The sequence below is a fragment of the Typopeltis vanoorti genome, chromosome 9 (genome assembly GCF_054136105.1).
Source record: "Typopeltis vanoorti isolate ZY-2024b chromosome 9, IOZ_Tvanoo_1.0, whole genome shotgun sequence".
NCBI classification, from domain to species: Eukaryota; Metazoa; Arthropoda; class Arachnida; order Uropygi; family Thelyphonidae; genus Typopeltis; species Typopeltis vanoorti.
The window spans coordinates 136821107-136838666 of NC_143557.1; the positions used below are offsets into that span (position 1 = coordinate 136821107).

The following is a 17560-nucleotide window of genomic DNA, read 5'->3' on the forward strand; positions in this document are numbered from 1 at the left end:
AATAAAAAGGCAGACTATGAAAATAGGCAGGAATATTGAAATCACGAACTCCATCCTGGATGGAGAACTTATAGAACAAGTAAAATGGTAAGGAATTTGATCAGTAGAACAGTACTCTGCATGTACGAAATTTGAATCTCTCTGTAGAAGTAGTTGCACATGTTTGCTAAGTTAAAACTATTGGGCTGAAATGATAATTATGTGTGATACAATCTATTCAACACAAAAGTTTGGAAAATTGTTGAGTACAACAATTTTCCAAATTGTTATACTCAACAATTTTAAGGTTTGGTCTGTGAAGTAGAACTTCAGTACTTTCATTAAATAGCCTTTCATATCTGTACATAGATCTCTGTAAAGGCTTTGTATAAAGAACATTTTTTTCCTATTAAAATTAGTTTCTTAATATTTGTGACTATTTCTACAAGTGAATAGTGATGGTAAACAACACTTTTTTTGTTATTAATATAGTTTAATAAGAAATAATAGTATAGTGTACAGTAAACTTTACTGTTTTAGGGGTGCAGAGCTTATCCATGAAATCCAAATGAATGAAGTCAAAGAACAGGATGCTGCAGAAAAAGAGATAATGGAAAAAATAATAAAAAAGATGGATCACATGAAGGCTTATCAGCAGAAAGTTCGAGGCTTAAAAATAGAACCTTCAAGTCATTTTCAAGGTAAAATATGAAACTAATTTTTTAAATTTTCTTTTAAGCATGATATTAATAAGATAATTTTGAAGGAATTAAAACTGTTCTCTGAAAATGTGTGAATATGAATGAATTTATGTGAATCTTGTTGAATTTTTAATGGAATGCATTCATCATAATTCTTTGATAATTCAAGTTTATGCATACAATTGCTGTCATGGAGATGATGAGCATGAGGAATTCCGATATAAAGATAGAATTTGATAATATTAAAAGAAAGAACATGTTAATAATGAGGGTCCTTTATTGCAAAAATAGATGTGCATTTTGAATGACAATAATGGAGAAATTTTGGATTGATGAAAGAAATTGAAGAAGCAATGACGTCTTGAATTTTGTAAGACAACAGAATGGTGATTACTAATTTATTTATTTTTCTCCCATGGACAGTTAAATACTTAAGACAATAAAACTGCATTGATTTGGTGACTTTCACCCACAAGCAGTTTGTAAATCTGCAGTACATTAATACTGTTGGTGGGGAAAGAATTTTCTTTACTATTTTTTATTAACCTTATTTATATATTCATTACTTATTTTTTCACGGTATTAACAACACCACAAACACTTTTATCAACAAGGATGTTTTATTAACGCTGATATTTCGCTGATTTTCAAATCAGCATCATCAGAGCACAACACACATGTAAACGCGACAGTGAGTGAAACAATATAATTGCAGAAAGACAAAAGATCTAAAGTCCTATTTTTGGCGCCCTCTAACGAAAAAAAAAAAAAAAAAAAAAAAAAAAAACAGCAGCAGTTATCCAGGAGTTTTTCTTAGGATAACCGTCTCCCAAATTTTTGGCAAATTAATGCAACCATATTTGTTAAGGTTGGGAGAATTCTTCAAAGCCATTGCTGACTCAAAAAATAGTCTTTCAGATCTATAACGACTCCTAAATAGCACATTCGTTTTTCTCCATCTAATCCTGTGTGAAGGAGTGTCCAAAGCGTGGTCTGCCAGTCCCGACTTGCCATAGTAATAGTAGCGAATGTATCTTTCATGTTCTTCCAGGCGGATGTTCACTGATCTTCCTGTTTGCCCATAATAGGCCAAGTCACAGTCACATGGAACTTCATACACCCCTGGGTGTGCTAAAGGGTGAAGTTTATCCTTTGGTGAGCGGATCAGAGTTGCCAGCTTGACATGAGGCTTGAAGGTGGTGCGAAGGCCATGTTTCACCAATACTTTGGCTATCTTTTCCGATGTACCTCTGATATAGGGAATAGAAATGGTCATGTTGTATTCTTGTGTATTAGGGGGGGGGCAAAGTAATGGGCCTATGTAGTATTTTTTCTATTTTGTAGGGATTGTAGCCGTTGGCTAAGAACGTATGGCGCAGGTACTGGAGTTCAGTGGTCAGAGCTGTATCGTTAGAACAAATGGCTCTGGCTCTGTGTGTCAGTGTTTTTAAAATGCCGTACTGTTGGACTGGATGATGATGTGATTGTTTATGTAGGTATCTTCCTGTGTGTGTGGGCTTCCTGTAAATAGAAAAAGATAGTGATCCATCTGAAAGGCGGGTGACTAATGTGTCAAGAAATGGTAAACAGTTATTTGATTCTTTTTCTACTGTGAAGTGAATTTTGGGGTGTTGGCTGTTTAGGTAGGTGACAAAAGCATCCAAAGTGTCTTGTCCATGGGGCCAGATGGCAAACACATCATCTACATAGCGCAACCACACTAGTGGCTTGTATGTAGCTGTGGTAAGTACTTTGTTTTCAAAGTGTTCCATGTAAAAATTTGCTAACGGGGGGGGGAACCCATAGCCGTACCATTAATCTGTTTGTAGAATTTCCCCCCCCATGTAAAGTAACCTGCATTCATGGTAAATTGAAATAATTCAAAAATATCTGGGGGAAATTTAGACTTGATTAATTCAAGAGTGTCTATAAGTGGTACATTGGTAAATAGGGAGGTGACATCGAAACTAACCATTATGTCTGAATTTTTTAGGATTAGATTTTTAACCAGTGTTTTGAAATGGATAGAATTTTTTACAAAAGTAGAGGAGTTGCCAGTAAGAGGGGCAAGCGACTTCGCTAAATGCCGGGCCAGTTTATATGTGGGACTATCTATGCTATCAACTATGGGGCGTAGGGGAACATTAGTTTTGTGGATTTTTGGTAATCCATAAATGCGGGGTGTTTTAACATGAATTGGTTTTATTTTCCTGATGATTTCTTTGGGCCATGATGTCACTTTTTTTAGTAATTTTCGGACTTTTTTCTTTTGCGTCATTGTAGGGTCTCGATGTATACTTTGATACGTAGAACTGTCACATATGAGATCTTGCATTTTTTTGTTATACTCTTCTTTATTCATGATAACTGTTGCATTTCCTTTATCGGCTTTTGTAATAATAATATTTTTATTATTGTATAACTTTTTTAGGGCAGTTATTTGTTTATGTGGTATATTAGTTTTTGGAGGCTTAGCTTTGTTTATAATACTTGCTATGTCTAGTCGCACGTTGTTGGCCATTGCTGGCGGAAGATCGTGGATACCCCGTTCTACTTTCATCATAATTTCGAGTTTAGGAATTTGTTTGGGCGCGACGGCAAAGTTATGTCCTAAACTGAGGGCGTTTTTGGCTTCTTCAGTGAGTGTTTCCGACGATAGGTTTACGACCACGTGGTCTCGTCAAAGTTGCGGTCGGGACTTCGTATGTTGGCGCTGTTGTAGTAGTTCAAATTTTTTTAGGTGCTTGCTTTTAACTTTTGTGAATTCTTTTTTTGCTGCAACTTCGGAGATCTGCTGTAGGACCGTCCTTATTTCAAGATTTAACACGTTAGTTAGTTCTTGTTGTAGAGCTGTGATAGCGCTGTTTAGCTTACTAAGCTCTATGCGAGTAGCGGCGATTTGTTCTCGAAGAAGCGCTAAACTCGCCCGTCGATAAATACGATGTGCCTTTGCCGATTGCAACTTTTCTTTGAATTTCAGAAAGGATGGAATAATATCGTTGTCGCGGCATCGTTTAAGGAAGGCTAACCGGTTCAATTTTCTGGACAATTTCAGTTTCAACTTACCGAACCGTCGCGCTTTGTAAACAATATCTTCTCCGTGCAGAATCATTAATCTAACTGATAAGCTTAGGCGTTGCTGGTTATTCATTACTTATTTTTTCACGGTATTAACAACACCACAAACACTTTTATCAACAAGGATGTTTTATTAACGCTAATATTTCGCTGATTTTCAAATCAGCATCATCAGAGCACAACACACATGTAAACGCGACAGTGAGTGAAACAATATAATTGCAGAAAGACAAAAGATCTAAAGTCCTATTTTTGGCGCCCTCTAACGGGAAAAAAAAAAAAAAAAAAAAAAAAAAAAAAACAGCAGCAGTTATCCAGGAGTTTTTCTTAGGATAACCGTCTCCCAAATTTTTGGCAAATTAATGCAACCATATTTGTTAAGGTTGGGAGAATTCTTCAAAGCCATTGCTGACTCAAAAAATAGTCTTTCAGATCTATAACGACTCCTAAATAGCACATTCGTTTTTCTCCATCTAATCCTCCTTCACACAGGATTAGTTGGAGAAAAACGAATGTGCTATTTAGGAGTCGTTATAGATCTGAAAGACTATTTTTTGAGTCAGCAATGGCTTTGAAGAATTCTCCCAACCTTAACAAATATGGTTGCATTAATTTGCCAAAAATTTGGGAGACGGTTATCCTAAGAAAAACTCCTGGATAACTGCTGCTGTTTTTTTTTTTTTTTTTTTTTTCGTTAGAGGGCGCCAAAAATAGGACTTTAGATCTTTTGTCTTTCTGCAATTATATTGTTTCACTCACTGTCGCGTTTACATGTGTGTTGTGCTCTGATGATGCTGATTTGAAAATCAGTGAAATATTAGCGTTAATAAAACATCCTTGTTGATAAAAGTGTTTGTGGTGTTGTTAATACCGTGAAAAAATAAGTAATGAATAACCAGCAACGCCTAAGCTTATCAGTTAGATCTTATTTATATATGTTTTTGTATAGTCCAGACACCCTTCTCTACAGGCCAAACATGGAACTTTTTAAAACTGCTTAAGGCCTTCAATATGCAGAATGAGGGTGGTCTCACACTAGGCAATGAAATTCATCTCCCACCTAAAGACATTCTGAAACATCAATGCACACATTGGGATTTGAACCTGCAGCCTTTAAAGTAGTCAAACACCTTTTGACTACTTGTATATGGACTTCTGCATTACTTCAACTGTGGTATCACTTCTGGATCTAACTCCCACTGATAAGACCTCAGTAAAGGTTGAAACCAGTCTGGGTAGTGACCCTTCTCATAGTTCGATATACATGTCAGTAAAGATGTGTGCTTTGCATTATGGGATACCAAGGCAAGTGATGTGAAGTCATTAGCCTCTATATACAAGTAGCCCAGTTACTTGTTTGCAGAAGGAAGAAAGTTTGCAGGTGAAGTTACTTCACCTGCAAACTTTCTTTGCTAACACTTGGATAAAGGATTAAACCAACAATATAATTTCTTTGCATCTTTAATTTATGGATTTTGATCATGAAATTGTATCAGCAGTAATATAGCTTAAATTAAAACAACCACCGATAGGAAAAAATATCTGAGACATGACACCTGAAAATTCAGTGACTCCAATACATAAAATGTGCTACAAGTAAATAATGAATTATAAAATTAGGAACTTAATCCTTGAACGCATAGAAAAATTGGGAGGGGGGGATGAGAAAAAATGCATACTAGATACAATAAAATAAACATTACAAAAAATAAATAAGGTCTAATGTTAATTGGTTTACTTTTGAAATAATAGACGTATAATGAAAAGAAGAAGACAATAGAAAATCTTACTGAACAGAACATACCTGAATTAAGAAAACCACAAACAACTTTTAAAAATATAAAAAAGTAGAGAGAATGAATCAGATCAAGTGGGAAGTGACGTGGAAGAGCAGGAGAGTAAGACAAGAGAGATTGAAGAGGTGGTTATGAATGAGGAAATGAGTGGTATGAATATAGAAAATGAGAGAATGGGTGTGCAAGAGGAGTAGGGATACTCCTTTTGCACACCCATTCTCAAGTCAGGGTGGACAGGAGTACACAGCATGAGAAAGGTTTATGCTCCATGAGGAGGTGAGAGCATGTATAGATAGGAAAAGAATGGGATGACCTGGGATCAAAAGAAAACAGTTGGAATTGAAAAGGGTTCTAAAATGAATAAGCAGAAAGGGAAATGGCCCCAGTCAAGCATGGAGAGATCACCTCGAGTGAGTGGTATCAGTGGAACTAGCTGTAGATCCAGAAATGAGCTGTTGTGTTTGTATACAAATGCTAGAAGTATAAGAAACAAGGCAGATGAAATGGTTGCACTAATTATGTCTGTTCACCCAAAGATTGTTGGAATAAGTGAAACATGGTTGGAAGAGGACGACATCGTGACTGGAATAGAAATGGAAGAGTGTGATGTGTTTTGTGAGGATAGAAGGGGGGTAAAAGGGGAGGGGGGGTGCTATTGATGATAGAGAAAGAGTTATGTCCATACAAATTAGAGATACAAGAAGGAAATAATGCCAGTGGTTTTGAGGCAGTATGGTGTGAGATAGAGGTGAATGGAATCAAATACTTGGTTGGATGATAGACCAGGTAATGTCGATGGTGGGGATAATGAAATGTATAATCAAATTAGCCAAGCAAATAAGAAAAGGTTGATCATTATGGGTGATTTTAATTATGGCAATATAGACTGGAATGATGAGATAGCAACTGGAAGTAAAAAAAACGAGTTTCTTGAGTTTTTGAGGGATGACTATCTCAGACAGTATGTAACAGAGGGCACACGAGGATTGAGGGTCTTGGATTTGGTCATCTCATCAGAGGATGTAATTATGAGGTGTCAAATCATCCACCAATTGGTGAGAGTGACCGTGAGGTGATTACCTGGGTGGTTGCCAGCAGTGCGAGGACCTCTGAGAGAAAAGGGTATATGTGGAACTACAAGGGGGGGGTGATTATGAAGTGCTCAGGATACAACTTGTGGGGTGTAGTATGGAATGAGGAGTTAGCTGGAAAAGAGATCAATGTAGCTTGGGGGATTTTCAAAAACTATCTAGTTGATGCAATGTCTAAATGTATTCCGAGGGTGAGAAGGTTAAATAAGGTACATGTGAGATGGATGAATAAAGCGATTCAGCATGCAATACAGAGAAAAGGAGCATTGTGTGGCCAGCATAAGAGAAGTGGAAATAATCAACTCCATGAGGTCTACAAAGACCAGGCAAGGAGGATGACTTGGTTGATGAGGGTAGCTAAAGAAAGGTATGAACAGCAGTTGGCTAATGAAGCCAAAAAGAATCCTAAGGAGTTCTTTCGATATGTAACCAGCAAAAGAAAGAATGATTATGGAAGAATGACATTGATTGGAGGAAATGGTATAAAGCAGCTGTTGCAGAATGTGTGGTGGAGATACTTAATGAGCAGGTCTTTCAATCTTGTGAATGTGACTTCATGGAGAGATTGAGAGCAGTTAATGATGGGGAGGAGAGACTGACTGTAAGTGAGCAAGAGGTGTATGGGGTGTTGAGTAAACTAGATGTTAATAAGGCTGTAGGACTTGATAATATATCACCACATATTCTGAAGGAATGTGCCAGGGAGTTGACACCTGCCTTGACATTTTTTTTAATACGAGTCTTGCACTCGGTCAAGTACCTAAGGAGTGCAAGATTGTGCCACTTCATAAAGGAGGTGATCGAACAAAATAGCAGTTGTGTTGGAATGGGATATTTTGCAGTGCTGTTCTTGTTTTGACAACAGAACCTGCCGAATGGTAGTTGCCAGTTCATGGGATTATGATCATAAAAGTATCTGCAGTAAAGATACAGAGCTGAAATAATGCATCTGTGAGATAGAAGTCTCTCTCTCTCTCTGCTGGACAACATTTGGAGTTCTAAAGATGGGAAGATTTGTGATTTGAATAAGTTTTGTAGCTTTATGGGTGAAAAATAGCATCTTGAGTGGAAAGTAATGCTTATTTTTTAGATGCCATGCGAAAGCTGTTGATATAATATGTTTATGCCAAGAGAAGATAGAGGCAAATTAAATGTGTCCTATGAGACCTGATCCTTTCTGGTTACTCTGTATTACTGAGGGTAAGGGAAGCAATCCATTTTGAAGGAGAAAAGGCATGCTGCATTTTGGTGGTATCAAATGTACCACCTCACCCTATCTCACAAAGGTACATATGGAGATGATGGTGCCGCCACAAAGGCGTCACCTTTGTGGCAGCACCGTCATCTCCATCTATGCATTTGTGAGAAATATTATAGGAATGTATATTACAACTATTTGAATGAAAGACTAATAGAAATTAGACTCAAGACATTAAGAGGCCACATAACAATAATTGGTGCATATGCACCAGAAGAGGGAAAAGAAGAAGACAGTAATATATTTTATAAAGAATTACAGAATGCCATAAATAAAACAAACAAAACTGACTATTTACTGCTAGCAGGAGATTTAAATGCCAGAATAGGAAACAAAAAATACAAAACAAACATAGGTAAATTTGGCGAAGATGCATGTAATCAAAATGGTCGCAGATTGCGCGATTTTGTCATTTATAATAATATGAGAATAATGAATTCAATGTTTAAACACAAGGAAATACATAAATATACTTGGTCAGCCAGAGGATACAAATCAGTAATTGATTACGTTATCACAAATTTTAAATTAGCGGAGTTAATTTTAGACGTAAGAGCATATCGAGGCTTTGAATTAAACTCTGATCATTATATGGTATCAGCAAAAATTCATTTTAAACCAAAGTGGCTAAAAACATAGAATTGAAAATTCTTACCAGCCAAGCTACAAAATTTCTTCATTACAGGATCCTCAAGTTAGACTACAATATCAAAAATGCACAAACTTAAAAACAGAAACCACACATGAATCAAGGGAAATAGAAGATGAATGGGAAAATTTGAAACAAATTCTCACAAAAAGCAGCAACAGAAACCTTAGGAATAAAGCACAAATGGATTAGAAAAAGAGGACTACGAGACTGAAACAAAGAAATAGAAAATATAATAAAAACCAAAAAGGACAGTTACCAGAAATGGCTAAATTCCAAAACAATAGAAGCAGAAATAGAGTATAAAAGAAATAGTGCAATTGCAAAACGAGAAGTAAGGAAAAAACATAGAGAAAGATGGAACAATTTCGTAACAGTACTAGAAAAGGATTTATTTAAGCCACAACCCAAAACCTATAAAGTAATAAAATACATGAATAAAGAAATAAAAGATAAGATAAAAATACAAACAATAGATTTAGAAAAATGGGTGACCTATTTCCAAAATCTCTGGACAGATGAGAACAATGAATTAAAATTTTATAAGACAAAGAATGACCTAATAGAAAATATCACAATGTTAGAACTGAAAAATATAATAAAAAAGATGAAAAATTGGAAAATGCCAGGAGAAGACAATATAAATATAGAACTATACAAAAATGCAGGTGAAAAATTTAATGAAAGACTTGAAATTTTTTAATATAGTTTGGATGTCCGGAAAAACCCCTAACTCTTGGAAAAAAGCACTGGTCATCCCAATCTATAAAAAAGGAAATAAAGACAATTGCAATAATTATAGGGGAATTAGCCTGCTGAATACAGGATATAAAATATATGCAGGAATATTAAAAGAGAAACTAAGCAGCATTGTAGAAAACAAATTACTAGATGAACAAAATGGCTTCCGAAAGGGCCGATCCTGCATAGATCCAATTTTTACTTTAAAATTATTAATAGAAAAGAGAAGAGAATTTCAAAAAGAAACACATGTGGCGTTTATTGATTATGAAAAAGCTTTTGACAAAATTAGTTGACAAAAATTGTTTAAAATATTAACCAATTTAAACATACCAAACCAACTTTTACAATCTATTCAAGAAATATATACAGGAAATAAAATAGCAGTTAAATTAGAACACACCTCAGAATGGAAAGATATATCAAGAGGAGTACGACAAGGATGTACCCTCTCACCTCTGCTTTTCAATATATATATAAATGAAATATTAACAATCTGGAAACAGCATAACCCATTTGGTATACAAATGACCCCGCAAATGAAGATAGATACACTACTATTTGCAGATGATCAAATAGTATTAGCTACATCAGAAGATGACTTACAAAGATCATTAAAATCATTAAATGATATCTCAAAGCAATATAATATGACAATATCCAAAGAAAAAACAAAAATAATGGCATTCAAAGGAGAAAACCCAATAAGAAGTAAAATAGTGATAGATAATAAAATACTAGAACAATTAAACACTTTCAGATATTTGGGATGTGATCTATCATACAAAGAAGAAAAAGACATAGACACTAAAATATCAAACTTTGTCAAAGTAAATGGCATAATAAACAGTATATTTAAGCCATCCCTGGTACAAAAACACACTAGAATCAGACTACATAATGTCTTGTCAAAACCAACTGTACTATACGGAAGTGAAACATGAACCATGAAAAGGAAAGATGAAAAACGAATTCAAACAGCAGAAATGAAGTTCCTCAGAAAAACAGCTGGATATACCAAGTGGGACCACAAAACAAATGAAGAAATCTTACAATCCCTAAAAATCAAACCAATTAATTACTACATAAGACAGTATAAACAAAAATGGCTAGAACATTTAAATCGAATGGACAACAGCAGACTACCAAAAATGTTATACAGATACAAAATAAGTGGAAAAAGAAGAATCGGAAGACCAAGAAAGAGATGGCATGAGACCGGAACAGGCCACATGGCCTATATTCCATGTTAGGAAGAAGAAGAAAGAAGATTATAGGAATAATAATGCTCATTTCTAATTCTCACGAATATGTATTATTCTTGAGAATGATGACATTTTAACTCATATTGTTTGATAAGATGGAACCAAAGAATATAAATTAATAAAATTAGCTTTTTGTGATGTTGCATTGAAGTGTATATTTTTGCAAAACTGTGGGTTTCTCTGTTAATTTATGGGACAAACATGTAACTATAACTACAGTGAAAGAGTTGAATGTTTAGTTAAATAAAACATGGATAACAGTATATTTCACTCTGAGAATTTCAGGTCACTGTCAGTGTTAGAGCTGGGTAAACAATGGTGAATGCAAATCTAACTATAACTGTTTGTTTAAAAGTGGCTGTCTTTTAAGTCTGGGCATATAAAATGTATAATATAGTTAATGGATATAAGTAACAAAACTTCCTTTATTTTTTTTAGATTTTTTATTATAACATTAAAAAAAAAGAGGGCAATATAAGCATGAGACTACTGAGATACTTGCTCTTCCTATGCTTCATTCTCGAAAATGATTAACATGAATAAAGTGTGATTGTGAGAAGCAAATTTTTCTCTGAGAAGATAGATTTTATAAAAATCTAGCAGAGAGAAATGATTAAATTTTTCTTTGAGTGGAATATCTGATTGCAACTCTATACATTTCATTTGAAAACTCGAAGGTGATGTATTTATGTCAACTGTAAATGAAGTTGCAAATATACAAAAAAAAAATAATTATTTCTGAAATCTTGAAACCTATTCTTAAATTCCTGTATGAAATTGAAAAGCATAATTTTTCGCATCACATAATAATGTCAAAAGTTTAAGATCCTTATGGGGCTGCATTGCTAAGTTCAAGAGTATCCAACTTGGCTCATGGGCTGCAGATTGGATAACTTGATTAATTCAATTAATTCAATGAATGCTTTAGAGCATTCATTGAATTAATGTCCATATGTGAAATGCTTATGCATAGCAGTTTGAAATTGTTCTAAACAATCTTATGACTTGTGTCAACCCCAGATTTATGTCATTTTATGAAAGAAAATAACCTTAATACTCAGTTAATTCTCCTAATTCTCTTCTCAGTAGAATGGCAAATTTGCACCAAAATAAGATGGATTGCACAAATATGGGACTTGATGAACACCAGGTAAAGACATATTTAAGAAAAGATGATATTGGCACGTATGTCTTGTATAGATGTAAGTGGTTTGATACAGTAAAAAGTACCTTAGAAGACAGAAATATAAGACCTGATAATACTGGAGTCTTGGCATTTAACAGACTGATTTGGAGGAAAATTGCAGATAGGAAGTTAGTAATGATGTAAATTTTTCATGTAGTACTATCATATCCTGTACTCCCCTTGAGGGTATATATCAGGAATTTGATGATGATGATATTGGCAAATTTTGTTTGAGTGGTGTGAAAGTGGGAGTCACTTGGAAGTATTTGAATATTCTGGAAACACATTTGTTACTTGCCTTTAACGCATTCGCTGCCACGCTCCTCAGGCATAGTTTGTTCCTGCACACCAAGCGTTTTCGTGTCTTCAAGGTCACTAAAATGAATGCTTTCATAATTTCTAAAATGAATGCTTTCATAATTTCTAAAATGAATGCTGATCACCATGCAACACTAAAAGAAAGGAGGATATGATAGTACTACATGAAAAATTACATCATTGCTAACTTCCTATCTACAATTTTCCTCCAAATCAGTCTGTTACCTGTCAAGACTCCAACATTATCAGATCTTATATTTATATCTGCTAAGTCACTTTCTATTGTATCAATCCACCTATATCTTGGTCTTCCTCTGGGTCGTTTTGCTGCCAACCTGGCAGAGAACACTTGTTTTGCTAATCTTTCCTCTCCCATTCTGTTTAAGTGACCATACCACCTAAGATTAGTTCCACTAACACATTCCTGGATGCTAACAATGTCAGATTCTTTCCTAATATCCTCGTTTTTAATATGATATTGCAATTGATGCCATCTGTTCATGTCCTAATCTTTCTCAGGACTCTCATATCTGCAGTCTCTAGTCTGGTCAAGTGTTTTACTTCTGACCCAGCTCTCAGATCCATAAGTTAAAATTAACTTGAATACTGTCTTGTATACAGCTAATTTAGTGTTTTGACTAATTTTTCTCTTATTCCATATAAATTTATTCATTTGACTTCCTACCATACCAGCTTTATTGATTCTGTTGTCTATTTCCATATTAATTTTACCATCTTGACTAAACATTGTGCTTAAGTAGCTGAAATGTTTTACTTGTTCTATAGGTTCTCCATTCACAATGCAGTTGATATTTTCAATGTTTCTGCCTATTTTCATCGTCTTTGTCTTTTTAATCCTGACCTTCATACCATATCTATTACAACAGTTATTCAATTTAGTGAGGGAATCTTGCAGACTTGTAGTGGATATATTTAGAAGTATAACATCATCTGCACAAAGCAAAGAACTGAGATTAACATCCCCAGTTTTGATATCAGGTTTAATACCACTTTCCTTCATAATGTGATCCATATAGATAATGAATAACAGAGGGGATAATGTACATCCCCTTGTTTCACACCATATTTAACATTAAACCACCTTCTGTACTTCCTTCAATTCTAACTGCTGACTTACAACTCAAATAAAGACTAAGTATTGCTTGATATAATGTCCCATTGACCAACTATTTTTGATGGGTACATAAAATAAGAATATCCCAAACTTTTGTGGGAGATAGAGAGAGAGAGACAAACATTCCAATTCAGATTTCACTGATGTAAAAGGGCTTCACAACTTTCTTTGAAAAGGCATTCATATTTAAACCTGCTTCTATGGAGAAGATGAGCTTAGTGTGAATACTATTTGGTGCCGGACCAGACTTTTGAAGTTTCGTGTATTCAATATACTAAACACACTATCCAGTATGTACCGTGTTTTCCTGTTTCTTTGATTTGCTTGTTTCTTTGGACTGATGATCTATTGTTATTTTCAGTACGAAATATCTATACTTTCTTTTCATTAAAGTTAATTACTATGGTTTACGTGTAATTTATTGTTTATAGTCATGCCACAAGCACCTTTAAAGATGATATGTATAATAGCTGTTTATAATGCAGTCATTGAGTACAGAAAGCACACAATTTATGGAAAGAAAAAAAAAAATTTGAGAATATATATACAGTCATCCCTCGACTTACATCCTTTTGAGGCAAATTAAATGCGTCTCTTTGAAGATGCATCCGTGATCCCATAAAGGAATAAATAACATTATCAGCTATACTTTCAAACAAGACAGAAGTGAGTAAGGTAAAGCATGCACAGTGGCAACAGTGCTTTCAGCAGCAACCTCCCTCAGCTTCGACAGTTACTCTGTTGATTTTGTGTTTGAGAAATGGGTTATTTATGTATTTATTGTTATATATTTCACGATGCTTTGTGCAACATGGCCTCAACATGCACAATCAAAAAACCTAGTGAAGAATCGCAGAAAAAGAGGCGAGTAATTGATCTAGTGGCACCTGTTGTATCTTTCTGCTGTCGAAGGCAGCAACCTTCATTAGTGTTGTGTCTGTTTATGACATTTTTTTCATTAGAAGCCGAGTTATAGTGCCAAGAGTGACAGTGTGCTTTGATGAACTATCGAAAAATGAGTTTCAAACAGAGAGCTGTGATTGTGTTAAACTCATTTTTGCTTCAAAAAGCATACGGTGATGAATGCTTATCTCGTACTGAAGTTTACGAGTGGTTTAAGTGATTTCAAAGTGGTCGTGAGACGCTTATGGATGATGAAACGCTGGGCCATCCAAAAAGTGCATGATTTCATCAAAGTAAACCCAAAATTGTCTGTGAGATTGATTGAAGATGAATTGGAGATTCCAAATTCAACTGTGCACAACATTTTGACCGAGAGTTTGGGCCTACATAATTTGAATTCGTGATTTGCATCATCTTATCGTTTGAACATTGTGAGACAGTTTTTGAGCAAAAACCAAGATTGTGTGTTGGATCACTTGCCGTATTCACCTGATTTAGCACCATGTGACTTCTTTCTCTTCCCCCGACTTCATTTGCTGATGAAAGGAAAGCAATACGACACCATTGAAAACGTTCAAGTGGTAGTTACAACCCTCAACAGTATCCCAAAAACCAATTCTAAAAAACTCATTTAACAAATTAATTGACCCTGCCAAATGCTGTATCGAAGCTGAAGGAGAGTATATTGATTGAAATAAATTTGAATAATTATAATTGGAATATTTTATTTTCTATCAAAAGTTTGGTGTTTCTTTTTTGGACAGAGAGTGTAAATCGACAATAGTGATAAAGCAACGATAAGGTCTTATCGGTGATATGGAAAAACTACTTGCATCATGAGTAGAGGACCTGAACCAAAAACACATACCCCTTAGCACTGTGACCATAACCGCTAAGGCACTAAGTCTCTTCAATTGATCTAGTGTGGGAGAAAGCAGAATCCAAATATGACTATGAATTCAACGCTTCTTCCGGTTGGTTCATGAGATTCAAGTACCGTTTTGCACTTCATAATGTAAAAATGTAGGGTGAATCTGCAAGTGCATGAGAAGGCTGCCAAGGAGTTTTTGGAAAAATTGGATAAATTTATTACGGAGGAAAATTATTTGCCAGAGCAAATATTTAATATGGATGAGACGTCCTTGTTTCGGAAAAAATGCTCGAGCAGACATTCATCCACAAAAAGCTAAAATCTATACCTATTTTCAAAGCTCTTAATGCCCATATTATGATTATGTTATGGGTAATGTGGCTGGATATAAACTGAAACCATTTGTGATATGGCATAGTGAGAATCCACGAATCTTCAAAAACATTAGGAAGCACACTTCCAATTTATTATCGGAGCAACAAGAAGTCATGGACGAATCAAAAATTGCTTGAGGATGCCTTAATCAACTATTATGCAAGTGAAATAAAAAGCTATCGTGTAAAAGAAATGTAGAATTTAAAATTTTGTTTATTTTATATAATGCTCCAGGTCATCCGTCTTATACGTCTTATAGCAGTGATCTTCACCAAGTTCAAGGTCATGTTTCTCCTTCAAACATTACTTCATTGATCCAACCTATGGATCAGGGAGTTCTTGCAGTGTTTAAGGGCTGATTATCTGTGGAAAACTTTTTCACAAGATTTCTGCTACTGAAGGAAATGACCAGACTCTCATGCAATTCTGGAAAACTTATTTTCCACTTAGTTAGACTATAATAAATTTAGTTTAATCCTTTATCCAAGTGTTAGCAAACAGGGTTTGCGCCTGAAGATACTTCAAGACTGAGGCAACACGTAGCAAAGGTGGACCGAGTTATCAACACTCCTATCTCAGTTTCTCCAATAATTCAAAGCACATCTCCTTGTGGATATGTATAATGCTATGCATTAAGGGAAGGGCCACTATCCAGACCTGTTATGACCTTTATTGAGGTCTCGTCAGTGGGAGCCAGGCCCAGAAGTGGAGATATCAAGGCAAAAGCAATGGAGAGGTCATCTCTACCTATACGAGTTTGCAAAAGGTGTACCTCCTTATTATTAAATTACTCTGGATTTAGAGAAAGATAATTTTCAACATCTTGTAATTTAATAATAAGGTGGTACACCTTTTGGCAACTCGTATAGGTAGAAATGACCTCTCCATTGCTTCTGCCTTGGTATCTCCACTTCTGGGCCTGGCTCCCACTGACGAGACCTCAATAAAGGTCGAAAAACCAGTCTGGGTAGTGGCCCTTCCCTTAATGCATAGCATTATACATATCTGCAAGGAAGTATGCTTTGCATTATCGGAGATACTGAGATAGGAGTGATTGATAGCTTGGACCATCTTTGCTGTGTTGCCTCAGTCTTGAAGTATGATCAGGTGCAAACTTTGTTTGCTAACACTTGGATAAAGGATTAAACTAAATTTATTGTAGCCTAACCAAGTGGAAAATAAATTTTCAACATCTTTCTCTGAATTCAGAGTAATATAATAATAAGGTGGTACACCTTTTGGCAACTCTTATAGGTAGAGATGACCTCTCCATTACTTCTGCCTTGGTATCTTCACTTCTGGGCCTGGTCCAACTGACGAGACCTCAATAAAGGTCGAAAGTGGTCTGTGTAGTGGCCCTTCCCTTAATGCATAGCATTATACATATCCACAAGGAGATGTCAGAGATACTGAGATAGGAGTGATGATAGCTTGGTCCACCTTTGCTACGAGTTGTCTCAGTTATTAAGTATCTTCAGGCGCAAACTTGATTTGCTAACACTTGGATTAAGGATTAAACTAAATTTATTATAATTCTGGAAAATATTCAATATTTATCATGCTATTAAAAATATTGCTGTGGCTTGGGACGAAGTGACCTCTGAATGTATGAGTGGCATATGGAAAAAGACATTAAAAAGGTTTGTGCATGATTTTGGAAGTTTGTAATAGTGGGCCTAGCAAACAATCTGAATCTCGAAGTGAATGATGACGACATAATTCAACTCATAGAAAGTTCCCCTGAAGAGTTTACCAACAAAGAATTGGTTGAACTGGAGGAACAACTGTTGCAAAATAGGGAAAAAAGAAACAGGAAGAGGTAGTTAAACAATTTATAGTGAAGGGTCTTGCAGAAATTTCTTTGCCGTTAGCTTTGTTCTCAAAATAGCTGAAGGCATGGAACCCCAATGTTGAACACTACTTAATAATAGAAACGAAAGTACATGATGCATTTGCTTGCTATGAACAAATTTATGATGAAAAGAAGAAGAGGAAAAGGAATAGGAAATGAGAATTAATGATGGTTGTGGGGATAAGTAATTTAAATGGACATAATTTGAATGTAAGGGCGAATATCAGGAGATTATGGAGGCTATTGAGAAGAGTGAAAGATAAGAGCATAGTGGGAGAGGTTGTTAGTGCGTTGCCAAAGTATGACAGTGATGAGTTGAGACAGATAGCCAGAATCATGAATGGTATACTAGTAGAGCTCTG

General features: G+C 35.3%; 1 protein-coding gene across 3 annotated transcripts in view; it reads left to right on the forward strand.

Moving 5' to 3' along the window:
* Piezo (piezo type mechanosensitive ion channel component) overlaps positions 1-17560 on the forward strand; it is a 1325935-nt gene that overhangs the window by 694872 nt on the left and 613503 nt on the right. For all 3 annotated transcript variants that reach the window (XM_090398322.1, XM_090398324.1, XM_090398323.1), the window contains one exon: positions 520-680. In XM_090398322.1, coding sequence (XP_090254448.1) covers positions 520-680 — 161 coding nt within the window. The remainder of the gene's footprint in view (positions 1-519; positions 681-17560) is intronic.